Source organism: Uloborus diversus, chromosome 1 (assembly GCF_026930045.1).
Source record: "Uloborus diversus isolate 005 chromosome 1, Udiv.v.3.1, whole genome shotgun sequence".
NCBI classification, from domain to species: domain Eukaryota; kingdom Metazoa; phylum Arthropoda; class Arachnida; order Araneae; family Uloboridae; genus Uloborus; species Uloborus diversus.
The window spans coordinates 236895919-236917228 of NC_072731.1; the positions used below are offsets into that span (position 1 = coordinate 236895919).

The 21310-nt window shown below is 31.8% G+C and overlaps 1 protein-coding gene across 1 annotated transcript in view; it reads left to right on the forward strand.

Annotated features, from left to right (window-relative positions):
• Positions 1-20644, forward strand: part of LOC129219439 (putative autophagy-related protein 11) — a 131763-nt gene extending 111119 nt beyond the window's left edge. The window contains exons 26-33 of the mRNA XM_054853838.1: positions 402-496; positions 2660-2787; positions 3829-3887; positions 5890-6658; positions 8426-8487; positions 9266-9349; positions 15641-15709; positions 17514-20644. Of these exons, the coding sequence (XP_054709813.1) occupies positions 402-496; positions 2660-2787; positions 3829-3887; positions 5890-6658; positions 8426-8487; positions 9266-9349; positions 15641-15709; positions 17514-17531 (1284 nt within the window). The 3' untranslated portion in view covers positions 17532-20644. The remainder of the gene's footprint in view (positions 1-401; positions 497-2659; positions 2788-3828; positions 3888-5889; positions 6659-8425; positions 8488-9265; positions 9350-15640; positions 15710-17513) is intronic.
• Positions 20645-21310: the final 666 nt, after the last annotated feature.

Genomic DNA, 21310 nt, shown 5'->3' on the forward strand with positions numbered 1-21310 from the left:
TCGGTACTCACTTACTCAGTCATAGTAGCAAAAAGAGAAGAATTTCCAGTCCAGTAGTAATACCAGTGTCTCAGGGAAAAGGTTAAGAAAACTATCCTGAATATAGAGAAATGCTGCAGTTCTTGAGTATTTATTTGATTTGGCAACATGTTTGGTTTGTAAGATTTTTTAAAATATTGTCATTTTGAAAACATTATAATAAAGGGGAAGAAATCTTAATATTAACCATTTTTGTATTAATCAATCTGTCTAGTAGTTTTGCTATCTAATACTAGCTAAATGCTCATTCTAGTGGGTAGGTTCAGATCTTATGTTAAAATTTATGTATTTTACTACATCATTGAAATTCTCACTGCATATTAAAATAAGTGATCTCTGATGGTAAAACTCTTTTAATTTAGAAAGCTAAGGTTAGAAAAAATATCCTTGATTTTTGTGGCTTTGGATTCACTGAGGAGTCAAACAAGTACAAGGAAAGAATGGTGTTTCTAAACAGGTTTGTAAAACATTTTAGTTTTCTATACTTGCATTTGAAAATTAATATTTAAATACAAAATCTCAAATGTACAATCACATACTGGTCCTAGTTTTACCATATTTTATATGAATAAATATAGGGCTCTTACGCTTTTTGTTGGGCATGATTTGAGTTTTTACTACATCATTTAAGTTAACTACCGTAATACTCCTGCATATAATCTGAGAGGATTGAAAACAAGTTGAATTTTCAAATCATTTCTGATATTTTCAATAATATTCTAAATAGTAAAAATTGTAACAAATTGATCTGTACATGAAATACACTGCCAGCTCAGTCAATTCCAGCCGAGGACTGCAGTTTCGTGCTTATTAGCACTCATCAGCCCGGCATAAGAGTGACTGAGCTACCTGCCTTGCCTTCAATATTCGAGTTGAATTGAACCATTGCTTCGGTCACTCGTCTGGTCAGTGCTAATTCTGTATTAGCTACCAGTTTGTTTGGCACTCTAGGCTTCCTTTGAGGTTTTCCACCTCCAGCTCAGTCACTCCTATGCCGGGCTGATGAGTGCTAATAAGCACGAAACTGCAGTCTTCGGCTGGAATTGACTGAGCTGGCGGTGTATTTCATGTATTTCTGCCTTGACCCTGGTTATAGGGCAGTAACTTACTGAAAATTGATCTGTATTTAAGTTATTGAAGCATTTTAAGTTTCGTTTTGTGGGCATTGTCATTTATATACCTATGTTCTTAAATGATACAATGATACAATAGCTTTGAAGAGTAGCGTTTTATCTCATACCTGTTGTTCTTTTGCATTCTAACCATGACTTGGTGTGCATATATGCACATTCAAGCTAATAACAACGAAAATATACATTTTTCGTATTTTTGCTGGTGTATCAAATACAGTGTATAAATTAGCTCAATATCTTCTTGCAGTGTATTTTTTAAAAATCAAAATAAGTTCAAAAATTTCTTTGTTTTCGAATTATATATTTTAAATCAGTATATATTTTTGAGTTGAAATATAGATAAGTTTTTTGTATAAAAATTTTCTTTTTTCAATATGGAATTAGATCATGAAAAAGTTTTTGGAAGATTGGAGTTGAACTATAATCATATGAAGGCAAAACTTGAAAGCTAATCTTGATTTAATTATGATTTATTTCATGAAATATATAGGTAAAACTATATACTTGTGAAAAAGACTTACAAAACAGTTTATAGAAATCAAGTCTTGACATTTTCACTCCTTGAAAAAAATTCTAACTACATCTCTGCTTAAAGTCATGCTTTATTCTTAGTGCTAATGCTATTTATTAATGATGTTAATAGAAGATTTTGTAAAAACTAAATCTCTTATTTAAATCATTTTGTCCTTCTAACCACTAAACAGTAGAGACTTGTTTTTTCAAAAAAAAAAAAAAAAAAATGAAAAATAGTTCTTATACATATTGAGGTTGCTAAATCCAAGAGTATATAGTGATCTAATTTTTCGCAACTTTCCCCTCTTCGAGATATGCGCAATTCAAACATAGCATATAAGGGTGTATTTCAATGGCTTACGTCTGGGTATATTGTACAGAATGCGGAAAATTTTCATGCATCTTTTAAATATTAGAACAAAATTGGAACTACTTCATTCTTGGACATGGAATTTATAGGAATTGGACAGTAATACGCTATTTAGAAGAATAGCCCATGACTGTCAGAAAGTCTCATAAGCGTTGCATAGCTAACTTGTTCATAGGGGCCCCCTCATATTAACAAACACATCCACTGTGCAACAGCAGCACTGCTTTTCTTTTATTTGCGCCCTGTGTCTTAGGCTGCTGAAATTTTTCATTGTATGCTATACTTCAATCGCATATGTTTTGTAAACGGGAAAGTTGCCAAAAATTAGGCCTTCCCTCTATCAGATTCAGCGCCCTTGATATATGCAAGAACCATGCTTTAAAAGTTTCTCTGGAAAAAACAAGTCTATACCGTTCCCTTGTAAGTACTCAATTAATGCTGTTTGTTATTAACTTTAAAGTATTTGGTCATGAAATTTGCCAAAAATTTGCTGTTGCTTTAACCTTAAAAAACTGAAAACACTTTCTGAAATTGAGCAATGTGTAGCATTTTCAAGAGCTACTTCTAAAAAATTTACATTTTACCTTCTTCTTTTTCTCTCTAGTGTTGGATATGATCTGTCAAAAAGAATTGCCTTTCTTTTGGGTCTATGTCCTTATCAAACCACAATTGCTCAACAAGATCTGAATGAACTTATATTGTACTTTTTAATGTCTCCTTGTCGAACGAAACGTAAGATTTTCACTTTGGTTCAAAATATTTTAAATACATGTTTAATTCTTTTATTCATGCGTACCAAAACACTAAAGATACTTTCAGCTAATTAATAGATTTTTTTTTCTAGAAATAAATGTAAAAGTCATTATTTCCAGTTCATTTAATCCTTAAAAGATAATATCAACAATGTCAATAATATTAATAATACAGGGCGTCTGAAAAGTCCTTGACACATTTACAAAAATCATAGGAAAGCAATAAGTTGTCGTATGAATATGCAGTTTGCGCCATAATACTTTACAAGTTCAAGAGTTTTTATTTATGTGACATCATAAAAAAATGTAATAATAAATATTTAATTATAAATATTTAATAATAAATACTACTGCTGTTTAGATATTTTTCATATTTCTTTATTTTTGCTCTTCATACACTGCTATATATAGCAATGTATGAAGAAAACTTTCAACAACCTCAAAAATAGGTTTTGAACAGTAATTTCAAAATAGCTTGCAAACAATAACTTCGGAATTATTAAATGCTTAATTATGTGCAACAATGTCAACCTTTTTTGTGTAAAATACAAAGTACGAAACGTATTTCGTTACCTTATCGAGAGATTGCAGCACTAGGTCTTTTATTATTACAATTTTTTTATGGTGTTATAAAAAAAAACTCTTGAACTTGCAAAGTATTACGGGGCAAACTGCACATTCATACGACAATTTATTGCAAAATGTGTCAAGGACTTTTCGGAAATCCTGTATAATCAGCCAAACTTAAAAATTTGCCCGTTTGGAACACGCATTTAATGTTAATGTTTTCAATTTTTAGTTTAGTTTTTGTTTTATCAAAAAGTACAAATATAAGTAATTATTTTATCTGAGAATCTAATTTGATGAGAACAAACTGTTATTTGTATTTGCAATCCATGGAAAGTCCAAAGATTTGATCATATAAACTTATTCAGTCGTTTGGGCTGTATTTTTTGTAACTTTCATGTTGAACTGTGTGAATGATATTTTGGAACTAATAGAAAATAATCCCTATTTTTAGAAGTACCTATCACTCAGTTCCCTCAGGAGCTGCTTGACCAAAGTTGCAAGACTAAACCAGTAAGTATATTGAAAATATTTGTTATTCTCTCTGTTTCTTTCTTGATATCTCTTGAAACTTGTGTCTCTGTTTCTGTAAATGTAATAATTTTTTTTTCTTAGTGAAATAGCATTGTATAAATCCATACATGTTTGGTTTTGTAGTCATTTTATATTTTTTTAATGTTACTTAATGTGAAAATTATTAATGATAGTATGAAGAAATCTATGAATCATTCATTTTTTCTGCTTTTCTATAAGTGACAAGAGCGCCCATATAGGAGGGTAAGGGGGGGGGGCTCAAGCTCTTTCCCCCTTAGAAATTAGAACTACCTTGCTTTTAATACATTTTTCTTTGCAAAATGTAAAAACATTTCTTCTCCAGCCATTAATGAATAAGTAAAAAAAATGTCAAATTTTAATGACTTTTATCTGTCCTGAAATCTGCTTCCACGGGGAAAATATCCTGCTAAATCATGGTTAAAAAATCTGAGCCCCCCCCCCCTTACAATTTTGCATATATGCACCCATGATAAGTGATAACAATATTATTTTGAATTTGAATATACATGGTTCAACATATCAACCTACCGTATTTGGAGAGGGCGCTACGTGAGTTGTAATAGTGATATGGTAGTGGAAGTGTATCAATGGATAACAGTATGCATGCAACTTATAGTAGTAGCAATTGCATGGTCCGGTGGGTATCGTTATGTATTCAGTGGCGGATACAAAGGGAGGGTCATGGGGGTCATGACCTCCCCCCTCCCCATAACTGTCGACAATAGCATCCGTCAACCACACTGTGTTCAATAACTGTATGAATGAAATGTAAAAGATTTCATTTGTTAATTTAGTTTCATTTCATTAATTATTTTTTAAAGTAAATTTTTCAAATTTCTTAATTTATGAAATTTATTTGCAATGTTTATGCCTATGAGGAGCCCTACTCCTGACCGATTTCGTGCGTTTTATTGACACCCAACATTTTAAGAATATTTTTGTGCCCAAAACAGTAGGTTCATTTGGAGTGGGGGGGGGGGGATGGTAGTCCGTATCGGCCTTTGCACGTGTTGTGGTGGAGTATATTTACAATGGTAGTTTTTTAATTACTCAGCAAGTATTTCGCATTCGATTCCAACTTGACCAACATCATCCCGTTTGGGTGAACAAAATTCTGTTGCAAAGATCACTGTGATGGATTATTCTTAACAGTTCTATCAGAAAATCACTGGCCAGCTGCATGTATATGTGCTTAACACTTTTGAGATTTCTGAATGGAAGCTCTCATATACACCACGTTTTTCAGTGTTGTAACGGTCTGAGGTCCACCAGGAATTTTTGTTTACAGATTGTTTTACCTGTGGGCACCAAAGTTGGACACCCAAACATTAATTTTTTTTCTCTCTGAAATAGAATCATCTCGGCCAAATTTGAAACAAACTAGAAATTCTTGCTGAATAGTAATCAAAAATCACTATTGTGAAAGTACTCCTCTACAACACATGAGGATGTTTACTGCACCATGCCATGGCTGCTATTTTGAATGGCACATACGCTGCTATCCATGGGTACAACTTCTACCACCACATTCCGTCCACAATTGAATCGTTTATTTCAAAAATCAGTCAAGCAACAAAATTACTTTCAGGAAAACATCTATATCACCATATTAAATTATTCCATGATGATTACAACATTGTTTATTGAAAGAAATATACCTAAATATGTATTCCTTTTAGTTTAAAACATTGTAATTTTTTTAAACAAAGGTAAAAATGCTTTTACGAAGTTTTAGAGCTTGTCTCTTGACTGGTTTTTGAAATAAACTGTTTAATTCATGTAGCACACTGTCCAAGTAAGGGATTGATATATCACACCCTGTTTTTGCAATTATGAATGTGATAATAAAATGTCAGTTTGAAAAAATAAATCTTTTGTTTGTGACTTATCTATTCACATTTGTAAGATGAATTACGGAAATCTGTATTAATCCAAAAGAATTCTGTTCGCAAAATTTCAGGTTCTCACAAAAAGTGATGATAGCATAATAACCACACCCAGTTCTGTTGATACATTGAAAGATTCCCCCGAAAAAGACAGAGTTATGGTTCTCGATCCACCAAATCCTGATCCGATAGATTCACCAAATTTCGATGTGGTTCCACGTCAGAAAGCAAAGAAATCTGTTAACGGTTCCTTCACTAAACTGCACAGTGTTAAAAAAGTTCTACTACCTAGTGCACCTGCAAAGCCAGCTCTTCTTAACAGAGTACCATCTTTAAAAATGCCTTCACCTGTCAAACAAGCAACAGCTCCAACACTATTTATTCCACCGCCAGGTTCATCAACTCCACGATTACAGATTCCTCAATCCATTCAAAATTCACCCCAACTGCAAGTTAATAAAGTAGCAGCACCATTAGATGAATTATTCTTTCAACAACAGACTCCCGATGGGCAGCAGAAGACATATAAACTTATTCGCTTGCCACAAAATCATCCATTGGCCACTACAGTAATGAGAAATACTGCGCAACAGATTGGAACACTACCATCTCCTCCTGCAGCACCTCTTCATATCAATACTAGCTTTACATCTGCTCTTCCTCCTGGAATAATTTTGGTAAAAAATAAAGCTCCATCACTCGTTTCTCAAGCTATTCCAAATATTTCATTCAGCACCCCACTCAGAGCATCCACTCCTATTTTGAGGCCACAGCCAATTGCCAAGGCTCCAAGTAAGGAGGAATATGTGTTGCCAGATGCAGGAGGTTCTTCAAGTACTGGAGGTGAGTTTTCTGTATTTGTTAAAGGATTTCAAAAAAAAAAAAAAAAAATCTAAAATGCTGTTATTACAATATAGTTTCACTGTAGTTATAGTTTTATTCTTAATGCCATAAAACAGATAATTTTTCCAGTATTCTGTAAAGTATTGTATTTCCCTTTCCTGTGGTTTTTTCATGTGAAATGCAATATGGTACAATACAGTAAGTATTGCTAATACAGTATTTATTGTATTAATTGTAAATATTGTAATGTCAAATACAATACAGCATTGTGAAATACAATGCAGTGAGTTTGACAGTCAACTGTCAAACTCACTTACAATGAGATGAACGTATAACAATTTTTAGCAATTCCGTTCATTGATGCTTGCAACCAATGGCAGATCCAGACGATCGTGTTGGGAGGAGCGATTGAGTAATGCATCAAGGGGGGGGGGGGGGGACAGTGTTGCAGACCAATGAGAATGGCAATTACTTTGACAAGTGTACATAAGCTCCAATTATGATGTGAGTAGTCGATTTCATAAAGCAATATCTTCATATTTTTTGTAAAATTCTTTTAATATCCAAAGATAAGCTATGGAAACAGATGGTAGGGCGTTTCGACGTGCCGAAAGACAACTTCAACTACTGTGATCTTGCATGAAACCGAAATAATATGGAGGTCTAGCACCATCTGCTCAAGGTTGCAAACATAAAACTTGTCAAATTGAATTCGGTTTTTACTCTCTTGTTATGTACTCTATTGCTGTAATGAGTAAAAAAATATGTCTATGGATGAAATGCAGCTAAGAGAAAGATGTAGTAAACTTATAACTGCTATAGAATAGCGTATATAATTCAAAACATACAAATGAAGTTTCATAAAATTAGAGGGTATATATAACAGAAAATCTTTACAAACATATTCTTTTTCAGCACCTTGAAATCTATAAAAAAACACCCTAAGTACATTGAGGAACAGAAAGTTCGTTATAATTTGTTTTTCAGTGTAATTTGCACAGAATGAAACAATTTAATTTTTTTCAAATGATGCCATCTAAAAAGTAATATCATCAGTTGTTTTAACTTCAGTTTTGAAAGAAGTTAAAACATTTTCAATTTTCTTCATATTTTGTCCACTTTTTCAATCTAAATCCTCACTGTTGTCACTTTTTAATGTTTGTGTGCATGCATGTTTTTTTTTTTTTATGAGTTAGAAAATATAAGCCATTAAAATTCATCTAGAGGTGTATGAAAGTTATATTAAAAAATAAGCATATGTGTGTGTTTGCTCATCATTGATAGAAGTCTCAAAGCTTTAGAATTTAAATTTCCATTAAAATTTTCCTGTACAAATGTTTATCACATCATTGTATGACTTTTAGGAAACTTGTTTTAATATTTTGTAAAATCTTCCTCAGCTTCTCAGTTGATAAAATTCAAGTTGTTACCTTTTTTAAACAAAATTATCACAAGAAGAGCAATCAATTTATCTAACTTTTCACAAAGCCAAATTAGCCTTCTATTGTATATCCATTAAATCTTGATAGAACATTCATATTCTTAAAAAAGAATGTCATTAGTGCAACATGGAAAATATCGGAATGTGCTAAAAGGCACCAGTTTCTCGATGCATAAGCTACCTTCCGTTAATATCTATATGTATTGCCTATGTAAATGCATGAATATGAAAGCTATCAAAGATTCGTTTTTTGCATAATAAATGAATTTTCATAAGCTATGAATTGCCTATGTTTAAATATTTTCTTTATATCAATGTTTTTGTAGCAAATACAATTCAGGATGATGATGTTCAAATCCTTCCTCATTTGAAAAAGAATCCACCATCGGTAAGTTTCTGTTATATTGAGTTTATTATTTTATTACATTCTGTGCATGAATGTTTGATGCCAAATTTCTGTTTACTAACATTATTTTTTTGGCTACCATTCTTTGACCATGGTACTAATACAGGGTGTCCTGAAAAAGACTGACTGTTTTGAAAAATTTTTAACAGGAGAAGGGTTTATGATAAAAAACAAATTCTTGCAGAAAATTCATGCGGTGGGCTCTAAATTGCTTCCCTCAGAGTTCTAAATTTTAGTTCAAAAATGTTTCAATAGATGGCTCTGCACATTGTAAGCCGGTAAGTCAAAAAAGGAACATTGAAATTCACCATTTTTTTCTCCGATTGCGACATGGGATTACAGCCGACGATTGTTCGACGATTGTTTGAAAATATTGTTTTGTTCTTTTGTTCATTATTTTTGCAAAAATTAAGATGTAATTTGCGATATTTATTTTGATTTGCGGCCTTACTATCTGCAGCGCCATCTATGGAAAAATGTTCAACTAAAATTTGGAACTCGGGGGGGGGGGGGGAATTTACAACCCACCAGATGAATTTTCTGCAAGAATTTGTTTTTTATCATAAACCATTCTCCTGTTATAAATTTTTAAAAACGGTCAGTCTTTTTCAGGACACCCTGTAGGTAAAGAAAGTATCATGTAAAAAACAGGATGCTATTATGTCTGTTTAAGATATGTATATGAAACCATTAACGTTTTTTAATTACTTAAACACTTCCCAGTGCTGCTTACCTTATTTGATCTATTATTAATTTTCAGGACAATGATCTCTATAACTGCCTTCAGGACATTATCCATAGCTCTAACTTTGAAAATATGACACTAAAAAATGTCCTCGATGAGGTAAGTTCAAAATATGTTTTCTCGCTGGAGGCAAACATTTTACCTGCATAATTGTTATGCATTCTTTGCTCATTAAGCATGCTTTATGTCAAACTTTTAGCACATTTTCCGACATAGACCTTTATTTCTAAAAAACCTACGACAGACCTTAGTTTTTCTATCATCAGTCTCTGTTTAGGTAGCCTGATCTTAAACAAAATGAAAAGTCAATCCCACAAAATTTCTAATGCATTTTTATTTCTGCATTATATAATTTGTAAAAGTTAACTAAAGAAAAATGAGCAAAGCTGCTAATGCTTAAATAACTGCATTAAAATTAAGAAAAAAATAGAGTAAAATATTAATTCTAAAATACATATAAACATTACAAATTACAATTATCGGGAAACAAGTATACAAATACAACATGTGGTTTTCAATTTCATGTTCTTTTTCATGATTTAATTTTATATGTTTTTTTTAAATGTATATCTGGTGTTTTTCCGTGATTTTTACAGGGCACATGTATATAATTAATCACTTTTATAGTACACACAGTATCAGTATCATTTTATGTTTTATTTTTAAAACATTTAAATTATCACATTTCAGAAAGGATTGTAATCCCCCCCTAATGGGGTATGGCTGTTAATGTTGGGAAAAGTCCCCCTAAATCCCCCCCTAAATGGAGTATGGCTGTTAATGTTGGGAAAAGTCAAGTGCTACATTTAGGGCATGGAAATAAGTGTACAAGTTATTATTTGCAAGGTTCAGTCATTAGTCAGGCAGACAAAGTTACTGATCTGGGGGTCCTAATAAGTCAGGATTTAAAGTTTAGCCAACAGTGCAGCATTGCTAGCAACAAAGCCAATAAGATGCTTGGGTTTGTCAATAGATCTATTTCAAATAAATCTAAAGAAGTTCTTCTGCCCTTATATAGAAGTTTGGTAAGACCCCATTTGGAGTATGCTGTTCAGTTTTGGTCTCCTTATCTTAAGAAAGACATTAATGTATTGGAAAGGGTTCAAAGGCGGGCTACAAGGCTAATAAGTGGACTTTCCCACTTAGATTATGATTCCAGGCTTAGAAGGCTAAAAATGTACAGTCTTGAGCAAAGAAGAGACCGAGGGGGACATGATTCAGCTGTTTAAATTTATTAAAATGAAAGATGTTACGGGGCTAAAGTTTAGCACTGAAAACAGGACAAGGGGTCATTGTTTTAAGCTATTTAAATCTCAGGCTAACATGGATATTAGGAAAAATTATTATTTTAGCAGGGTAGTGGAACCTTGGAACAGCTTACCGGAAGAGGTGGTAATGAGCAAAGGAGTAGACAGTTTTAAGAGGGCCATTGATCTTCACTGGGGATTGTAAATTGACTAGGACCAGTCTAGCTGGGCCCAGAGCCCGTTGCTGGTCGTCACTTTTGTATTTGTATTTGTAAATCTTATTTAAAGTACTTATATTTAAATATAAATAATGAATGGAACATTAATTTTTAGTCTGTATACATAAACAAAAATGATTTGCAGATGCAATCACTGCAGGAAGACTGCTAAAGGCGGGGGGAAGGGCATTTTGTATACACATCTGCATCATAACTTTAATGGTGTCCCCAATAGTGTGTAAATGAAACCAATTTAATGAGTGATAATGTTCTCCAATAATACCCTAGACAGCCACTTGTAATTCGCAATCTGTGGAACAACTCTTATCCACAAGTAAAATCAGATCAAAACAATAATCAGTTCTATTAACATGTCGACTAAGTAAAATATGCTCTATCACAAAGCTGGAATAAAAAAATCTATATACAACGATTCATTTACCAGATGGGAAATAGTTTTTGAGTTGTTAATCTAGTCTGAGTCATTGAACTAAAAGAGAGAGCAATGACTGATGCCATTTCCTCCCCGTGCCAGAAGCCCGCTTTGATACTTTTTCCAAATTGTTGACAACAGCAAGGGGCCTAAGGAGAAATAAAATATTGAAATATGAGTTAAAACACCTGCTCATTTTAAACAGTTCATTAAAAAGTAAAGTTTTTAAAACTTTTAGTTTTGTTTTTTATTTGAATATATTTTCATAACGTTAGTAACAAATTATAAAAAATCAATTAGCAAGACACTTTTCTTGTAAAATTATTTACAAGTTTTATTTAGTGACAAAATGTCTGCAAATTTTTCAGTGACTGAAAAATTGCAAGGTAAAAGCCATGTGGTTTTTCTCAACCTGAGTTGCTTATATTAAGAAATTGCAACCAAAATCTAATATATAAAAATCTCCTGTCATGTGGTGTTAGTGTTTGAACTCCTTTGAAACGGCTCGACTGATTTTCATGAAATTTGTTATGTGTATTTGGTAGTATGAGAATAGAAGGTAAAGTATATTTCATATCGCTGGGTTATCAGGATGTCCCTATCCAGAATTTTTTTTGAAAATCATTGTAAAAACCATTGTTGAAAATCATTGTCAAAACCATTGTTGAAAATCATCGTAAATGCCTTGTTTGAATTAATTACAAACATTTCATTTGTAGACAAACCAAAGATGGCAACAAAATTTTTGTAAATCTAATATATAGAAATCTCATGCCACAGTGCTTGCGTTTAAACTCCTCTCAAATGGCTCGACTGATTTTTATAAAATTTTTGGCAGGTACAGTAAAACCTGTAAAGTTGACCACCTTTGTAAGTTGACCACCTGTCTATGTTGACCGCTTTTGTCAGGAACGGAATTAGTCCTATCTTATATAATGAAGGAAAACCTCTGTAACTTGACCACCTCTCTATCTTGACCACCTGTCTATCTTGACCACTAATAAACACCAAATTTGGTTTCGAGTATTGTAAAAAACCCTTTGTAAGTTGACCACTTGGTTTATTTTTTAAAATTTTATTTAGCAAATTATTTTTTTTATTATTATTTTTTTATAGCTTCCCAAGAATATTTTTGGTACCAGACCAGCATTTTACCAACTAAATGAAACAGCAGCATAACTAAACCTCCTCTTGAGTTTGAGTAGATCATCATGGGGTTTTAAATGTATATGAGAAGAAAATAAAGCGAAATATTTGTAATTTTTGATTAGCTATGAATTTTTAGGAACTATTAATGTCAAATGAGTAACTTTTCATAAACAATAAGACTTTTTTTGATCAGTTTACTGAAATTTTAAATTTGCATGACACATTATATGTCATTCTGGGAAAAAAATCCCAAAAAATATTTGAATAACATTTTAAATTATTGTTTAAATTATTGTATCAAATCAAAGCAATGCTAAACAATGAAAGTGAGTTGAACAGAAAGAATAAGTGTCGATTAGCCAAAAAATGAATACATGGTGCAAGAAATGACAAAAAAAAAAAATCATCATTACCCCCTTTATAAGTTGACCACCTGTCTAAGTTGACCACCAAAGTACTGCACCGCAAGTGGTCAACTTACACAGGTTTCACTGTATGAGAATAGATCGTAAAGTATATTTCATACCGCTAGGTAGAAGAAGACAATCATCCATGGCCACAGTACTGAAAGAATGCAAAACTATCAGCTGCGATGAATGTACTATAGCACACAAACATTCTCTTGAAGAACACTGAACAGGACACTGAAAAATGTAAAAAAAAACGACAAATTATTCCATGTCACTCTGTTACTCCTTTCAGGTGATTTCAGACATATTTCCCTTCATTCTACGTTCAACATTCCCTGAGCAGATGAATGCTTGCTTGAAATAATTACCACATTATATTATAATGTTGAAAAGTCCTGCTAAGAGTAAACATGCATGTCCAAATGCTACAAGATCTAAAAGTTGCTGTCTATAAAAATACAGGATACATAAAATTGCCCACTCATTTCTGCACCAGCGTTGATTCTCAAAATGCTCTCATTGACTGTATACTTCCAAAAAGTATGCACACAATACATAAATCATGCGTGGCTGGCAGAAGAGCCATTTTGGCAACAAAAGATGTAGATGTCAAAGATTTAAACTTCGAAATACAGCATTCATTGAATGGCGATTTGGTACCATACAAATTAATCGATACAGTTTGCGATGCAAATGAAGCTGTAAATTATACAACAGAGTGTTAGTACTCACTGAATTTGTCAAGCATGTCCCGTCTTCTTCCATGACTCTAAGTTGGATCTCCGGTTATTTTACCTCAAAATTTGAACCTTCCATGACTGCAATGGCACACAGTTGGTCATTTAAAACATGATGAAAACGTTATGGAAGCCACCATTTTGAATAGTGAATTCCGAGTCAAAAATGTTTTGCTGCCACGAGTTTCAATGATTCCCACAAACTTTGCAATTGAATTCAAACACCTGCATTAAGCTGGCATTTGCAATGACAATCAATAAGTCGCAAGAATAAACGATATGTGTGTTTGTGGCTTAGATTTGGACATACCATTTTTTTTGCACGGGCAATTATATGTGACATGTTCTCGCGTGAGCAAATCATCTAGCTTATTTGTGTTGGCTAAAGATGGACTGATAAAAAAATATCGTTCATTTAATTTCACCTGGAAATGAATATTGATTTTCTTTATTTCATTGTTATACGTACTTTGGGATAAAAAATGTATCACTTTTTTCACACTACGTTTAACTTTTAAGAGATCAAACAATGAATTTATTCATTACGTTAATGAAATACATTGTGTTGAGAAAATGAACAGTTGGAGTTTTTTGTTTTTATAGGCGATCATCGTCTTCTACTGTGCTTCATTCCTCTTTCCGTAATACATTCCATCCCTATCTACTTGCAATGCATTCATTATTACTTTCTTCTATATCTAATATATCGAAGAAAGTATTGGATTCGTGCAAATTTTCGAATTTCGACGGATTCGAACGTTTTGAGGTGTGCTGAGTCCATTTCGACCATTTTTGGAAAATGTCTGTCTGTCTGTATGTGTGTGTGTGTATGTGTGTGTGTGTGTATGTGTGTGTGTGTATGTGTATGTGTGTGTGTGTATGTGTGTGTGTATGTGTGTGTGTGTATGTGTGTCACGTCTGGGTGTGACCAGTTTTTTGTGGCCGCTCTACAGCAAAAACTACCGCACGAAATCGAACGAAACTTGGTACACATATGTGCCCCTATGTGAACTTGTGCTCATTGGTTTTTGGCGCGAATTCCTCCAAGGGGGTGCAGCAATGGGACGTTTTTTGAGTTACGCGTGATTGCTATTCCTCAGGAAGTAACTGGCGGAATCAAACAAAATTTGGTCCATATGTTGCCATTAACAGGAACAGGTGCTGATTCAATTTTGGTGTCAATAACTCAAACGGGGGTTGAGCTATAGAACGTTTTTTGTCGTCAATTGTGACTGCTGTATCTCAAGAAATAATGAACGGAATGAAAGAAAAATTTATCGGCAAGTAGCCCTTAGTAGGTATAAGAGCTGATTTTATTTTGGTGTCAACAGCTAAAAAGGGGGGTAGCGCAATTGCCCGTTCTTTTTTTCCATTGTGAGTGCCCTATCTCAAGAAGTAATGCTACGTTCTGGTTGAAATTTGGAATATATGTGAATCCATATGTAAACAGGCTTTGGTTCAATTTTGGCGCCAAGAGGTGCTGATTTATTTTTATTATCATTATTTTTTAGCGAATAAAAATAGTTTTATTAATGCAACAATAAGAAAGATAAATCGTAATAGATTGTCGTCTGTGTATTTCTCGTGATTTTAATTGTATGGAAATGATCGGAAATATTATCTCAATGATTTAAAATTTTTAACTGTTGCCATCTTATGTTTGTTAACAAATAAAATATTTGTAATTAATTCAAGCAAGGCTTTTAAAATAACTTTCAATTTTCGCTCTTTGCTTTGCTTTTGCAATAATTCAGACATTGGGATGATGGTCAATTTTTGCATGTGTAATTTCGTTTTTGTTGGGAATATTGCTTCCTCGTCAAGCATGGGGAGGGATGAGAAAAAAAAAGAAAAATATAGAAGAAAGTTTCGTGATGACCGCAACATACTAGTTTTTTAATTAACTACGGAAAGATTCACTAGAAATAATTTATGTGGCAGAACAAGGTTTGCTGGGTCAACTAGTTAATTATGGATGTTTAGAAGTTAAGTTATTCAAGAACCAAATAAAACTGAGGAACTCTGTTACACTATAATAAAACCAAAAGATTATGCAATTTCTGATTTCTTATCCTGTTAGACACGTGAACAGTTTCTATCAAAGTATTACAATACTTTCCTATGTTTAATTGGTATTACTTCTTAAAAATTAATTTTTTTGACTTATATAAAACTTAGTATTTGTTTTATTTATAGGTATGTGCCAAATTTTCTAACCATGACCTGTCCCAAAGGCACAGTTACATGAAAGAATGTATCAAATCGGTGAGTAACCTTGAATTGTTTTTCAATGTTTTTTTTTTAATTATTTTTTAAAATAAAAATCAACATACTAGAATCTCAATTACTCACAAATTATTAGGACTGTATGACTTTTTTGAGGCTACTTAGAGCTTCTTCTTTAATGTACAGATTTCACACAATTACTAAAAAGCTGCAAATAATTCAGGCAAAGAAATGTAAGTACCAAAATTTTAAGTTTCAAAATAACAAGTTCAAATAGTGGGGGAAAATGTCTTCCATTTTGTGACAGAAGATAGTACTATTAGCCCTGGTATATGCTGTAGTACAGCATGACTTAGAAAATATTTTCTGTTAGGGGATACCTTGGATCTAAAATTTAAATGCATTTTATTGAACATTTTACTGATCTTTATACTTAAAATATTTTTAAAGACGTATTAGGAGTTTTAATTACACTTCAGGTTATTTACCTATCAATAATTAATGTCAAAAGGAAAAGGAGGTTCTGTTAGGGTTGCTTCGTTCTTTCATTCAGGAATTTATAAATTTCTCTTGGTCATGTTTGAATTTTGGTTATGACCTGCCCTGTAAGATAATGTTTATCTATTCCTTCCGTCTGATGGTTGCAATTCTCACCTAAATCTGCTTAGTTTCTGTGAAAATTTGTAAACATTTCCTAGTCTTCAAAAAACGAATGTGGTTGTTTCCTTCAGTCAAAAGGACTACTTTTAGTCACTGGAAATTGATAGAATAAGCAAAAACAATAACATGGACCCAGAAAATTCTTTCATTTTCCCCAACAGTTATTTTTTAATTAATTTTTTTAAATGTCCGATTTTGAAAACAAGGCGTGGTCTTTATGACGTCACAAATGATGCATTTTGCCGCATCTTTCTACTGCGTTTCCACATTATGATAATCAAGCAGCGAATTAAAATTGCACTCTACGCTTGCTACCAACCATATTGTTGCCAATACATGTGAGTAAAGATGCGAATTAAATATTTTGCTTTCTGAATAGCATTTCATCATTTGTGATGTCACATGACAGAAACATAAACAATAAAAGATCATCAATTTAAGTAATTTTTTAAAATATTAAACTTAAATAAATTATTTAAAAAATGGTCAGATCCTATGTTTTTAAGCATGCTCTTTCAGAAAAAAATACTTTTAAAATTTTGGAAACGACCCCATTGCAAAAGATGTTTGAAACAATATATTGTGGACTTAAGTTCCAGATGAAATTTTTAGAGCATTGAACAAATAAGAACGTTTCTTTGTTGAACTTTTCAGAAAGCTGGCTAATCAGCAAGACATTCATAGTTTTTCAAAACAAAATTTATAATGCAGCCCTAATCACCATTTTTTCAATAATAATAATAACCACTGTACTTAGACATTGCTTGTTTTTTCCAGTAATCATTGAATTTTTCTTATCAATTTATATTTTAATAATAAACTTGCATATTGCATATAACATGGATTGTATGTAAATAAGAAAGGGATTATCATTTAAAAATATTTGCATTAATTTCAATGTTTTAGGAGTAATTATGATAAAATTGAAATTGTCGAATGCAACCCATATGTTGTATTTTGTCTGAAAGTGATAGTGAAGGGGGAATTTTCATAATTTCTTCCGTCTTGTCCTGATATTTTCCCACCATTTTTCTCTGCAAAGAAGTTTTCATATAAAAGATAAATTAATAATTATACTGTGCCTTATAATATTTAAATTATGTCCAAAAACTAAATAATTGTTTATCTAAATAGATTATATGTAGTTTGTTTCAAAAATTAAAAGATTTTTTTCTCTTTCCAGATAATAATGGGCACTTGAAGATATATATATATCCTTTCATCTTCACATTTTACAGAGAAATCATAAAGGTTATATTTATCATTGTAAAAACCATCAACAGTTTTGGGAGATTGTTTGTAGCATTTTTCTGTTGCTTGTTGTTTATTGTAAAACCATTTTGCTTTTCAACTGACTATTGTTTTATTGTAAAAAGAGTTATGCATTTCATTTAATGTTAGTCTAAACATTTTATTGTAATTTCAAAAAGGAAACAAATCTTAAATTCCTCATCTTTTATTCCTAGATTTTAAAGGCATCAATGCTTCAAAAAAGGAACAGTTTGGATTACATAGCTGTATAGATGTAAAAAAAAGAATATTTTAAAATGAAGGGAAAAAATAAGTTTGTGTATATATAAATCTATAGCATGTTTGACAGTGGCAGTTACTTCCACTGTTTTGTTCTATTATTAAGAAAGTATGACGCTTTCTTTCTTACTTTCAATAATGTTAAGATTTTTACTTTGTCCTCAATTGAAAGAACATTCAGTTTTCTTTTCTGGTCTATGTTTTCTATGGAAGAAACACAAGAAACTAGAGAGCACAACAAAATGATTTTCCTTCATGGCTCAAAACTCACATAATTCACCACTGTTCATTAATATCCCCTCTGATTGCTAGAGGTTTCCCTTCTGGTTTAAGCAGAGAAATGTTGTCATTTAGGATGGACTGGACATCCTAGATAACTTGCTCCTTGTGTTTTTCCCATGTTCCATTGGATAATTCTAATTTTGATATCAGAAAACTTGTTATGTTTTGTCTGACACTTCCATTATTGTTAGAAAATACTGGGCTTTAGAAAATGACAGTGTAACCAAAACTTAAGATTTTGGGGATATTTCCTCAAACCCTTTTCATGAAAATTTCTGCACAACAGACATGGAAAACGAGACTAGTTTGATCTACAAATGCATTGAAATCAAATAATTTTTAGATAAACAATTTGAGATTAACAAACTTGGTTTGCGTACAGTATTAATATAGGGCTACAAATCCAGCTGCCACAGGACCAGCTCAATTCGGGAGAGATTAACTTGCTGAATATTGTATCACTGTCAAAACTTTCTGTAAACTTACAAATAAAAACTTATTGAATGATCGCCCAAATGGGCATTTTAGAAAATTATGCATTTTCCTTGAATTAAATACTGTATACACTCGACTATAAATTGATCTGTTTCGTATAAAAAAAAGTTGAAAGTTGAAAAAACAATTAATGTGGTGCAGGGGAAAATTTTTGCATGTTTTTTCCCAAACACTTGAAAATCAAAGCATTTTACCTAATTTTAATTCAACTCTTTTAATTAAACACTCAAGAAATATATACTGAAGTATTTTGATTAAATTTTATACTGTGTGACTTAGTTAAATACTTCAATTACAGTAGAAACCCAACTGCATGAAAAATAGAAGAAACTCTGAATTCTGGAATTGGGAGTATTCTCAGTAGTTGATTGAATAGAAATGAGAACTCCTAAAGTGTAAAAATAATAATGCACAAGATTAAAAGCAAAAATTTGTATAGACAAATGCAGTATTAAAATCCTAATTAACAAAAGCTATAATTTCAAAAACGCACCTTTTCACAAATTGCGATCGCGAAAACATATCCCTTTCAAAAATCGCGATCGAAAAATAAAACTTTTCATGCACGAGTGTAAAAACTGATAATGAGCAATTTTGTACTTGTGTATTGCATCATCAATTTGTTTCTTTTCAAAATTTGTATTTCCCCAAAAGACTTAAAACATTCTCAGTTTTTCTTTGAACTTCTTTAATTTCTACATATTGCAAAAAATGTAGTCAGTTTCAATAGAAAGTGAAGTTATGCGTGTCTCTTGTAAAATATTCTTTTTAAACCATAAAATTAGAGGACCTTAAAAAAAATGATATCTCGAAAATTTTTGCATTTGGAAATGCTGAATTGCTGTATTTGTGTTGGTATGTGTGTAAAAATATTAAAAAATATTTCTTTTAAAATTAGTAATGCATTGAAATCTATGCAACAATAATAAAACCACTCTTGCTTAAAAAGGGGAATTTGAAGTTAACTTTTTTTTCCTAATGTTAATATTTTGCTTACAAAGAGCAAGCTATACTGATAAATAGTTACAAATTTGTATGATTGAATTCATTATTAATCTGTTTAGCTTGGTTTGTTTGTATTATACCATCTACATTATATTTTGTGCAATTTGATATTAAGGTTTTTTTTTTTTTTTTTTTTGATTTAAACTATGATCAAATCAGTATATAAGTCTGAAATCTAATTTACAGGAAATATAGCATAAATGTGGCTAACCTCAGTTCAATGTAAAAGATTTTTCCCTTTAAAGAAGGAGAAAAAAAAAGATGTTTGATATTTGTTTTAGAATGTAATATGTTTGCAAAATTTATGTGTTTACTTGTTTGCGTATTGCGGCTCTTGCAACCAATCCGCAACGAGTTCATACACATGCTCATTTGGAAAATAAGGTACCAAGATAAGATTAAGTTTTTCCATAAATTATTTAGACTGAGAAAATTTGTTTATGTATCTCAAATTGTGCATTGTTTCGATTTTTAGCATCAAAAATGGAGCTGCGGCCTCCAAAGAAAAAAAATCTAAATACTATTTAATTTTTGCAAAATAATGCATTTACTACAATGTTGTTTGTAAAAAATTTAAAAAGATTTGTATTTTGTAAATAAAAGAGAAATCTTATTAGATTTTATGGTTAGTTTATTTGATGTGAATTGATTGCATAGGTTTTAAACCAAAATACTGATTTTGAGTATGTTCAAGAAATCTATATCTGAATATAAAATAACTGTAAGTGATCTAACTTGCAAACTACGATCTATGCAAGTCATGATCCCTGCAAATAATAGTAAAAATGCAACATAAATTTGCTCATAAACAATTGTAAAAAAGTTCTCTCACTATGCATTGAAAAAAGAAATTTCTCACTCTTATACAACATTAAATTTAACCTATGCCTTTATATCTATTAATACAAAGTTTTTCTATTCTGTGCAAAAAAAAAAAGTTCCAAAGTAATCTTGTACATTGTTATGGATGTGATGTATTCAGATACTTTGTTTTATGCCGGTTTAAATAAATTCCTTGTGTTTTTAAAAACATGGTCTTGTTTTGATTTGTTATTACACAATATCAACAAAAATGCTTTGATTGAAAACCATATACAAAACTACACTAAAATTGTACCTCTATTTATTCTTTTTTTAAAGCATTTTTTTCATTTAAAAACTGGGCTATTGCTTCCCCCACCCCAGGGGCGGCAAATAGGGGGTTCAAGAGGGGGCGGTCGCACCCCCAAATTTTTTGAATAAAATGATAGAAAATGGGTGAATTCAATTTATGTAAGTTAGAAATCAATGTTCATTAAAAAAAATCTCGCTGATTCTCAGTAACTATTTGATGAAACTCTCAGCACATTCCCAAACTAGAAAAAGTGTTTTTTGTTACTTGGCTGATGACTTAAAATATACCATGATAGAGAACCATGGTTAATTTTAAGAAAAGAAGACATTTCCTCATATACATTCATTTCATACTTGTGTGCCGAGTATAATGATGGTATGTCCAATATGAGAGGCTCGTGCAAAGTGGTGTGGCTGCAAATGTTTTCACAAGAAAATTCCTTGATATTTTATATTCACTCTTACACTCATTTTTTAAGTGTATATTTAACGAGTGTTCATCTTTTCGTCTGCTAGAAACACGTTTCAGCTGCTCAATGCATTATATGCTTTCAT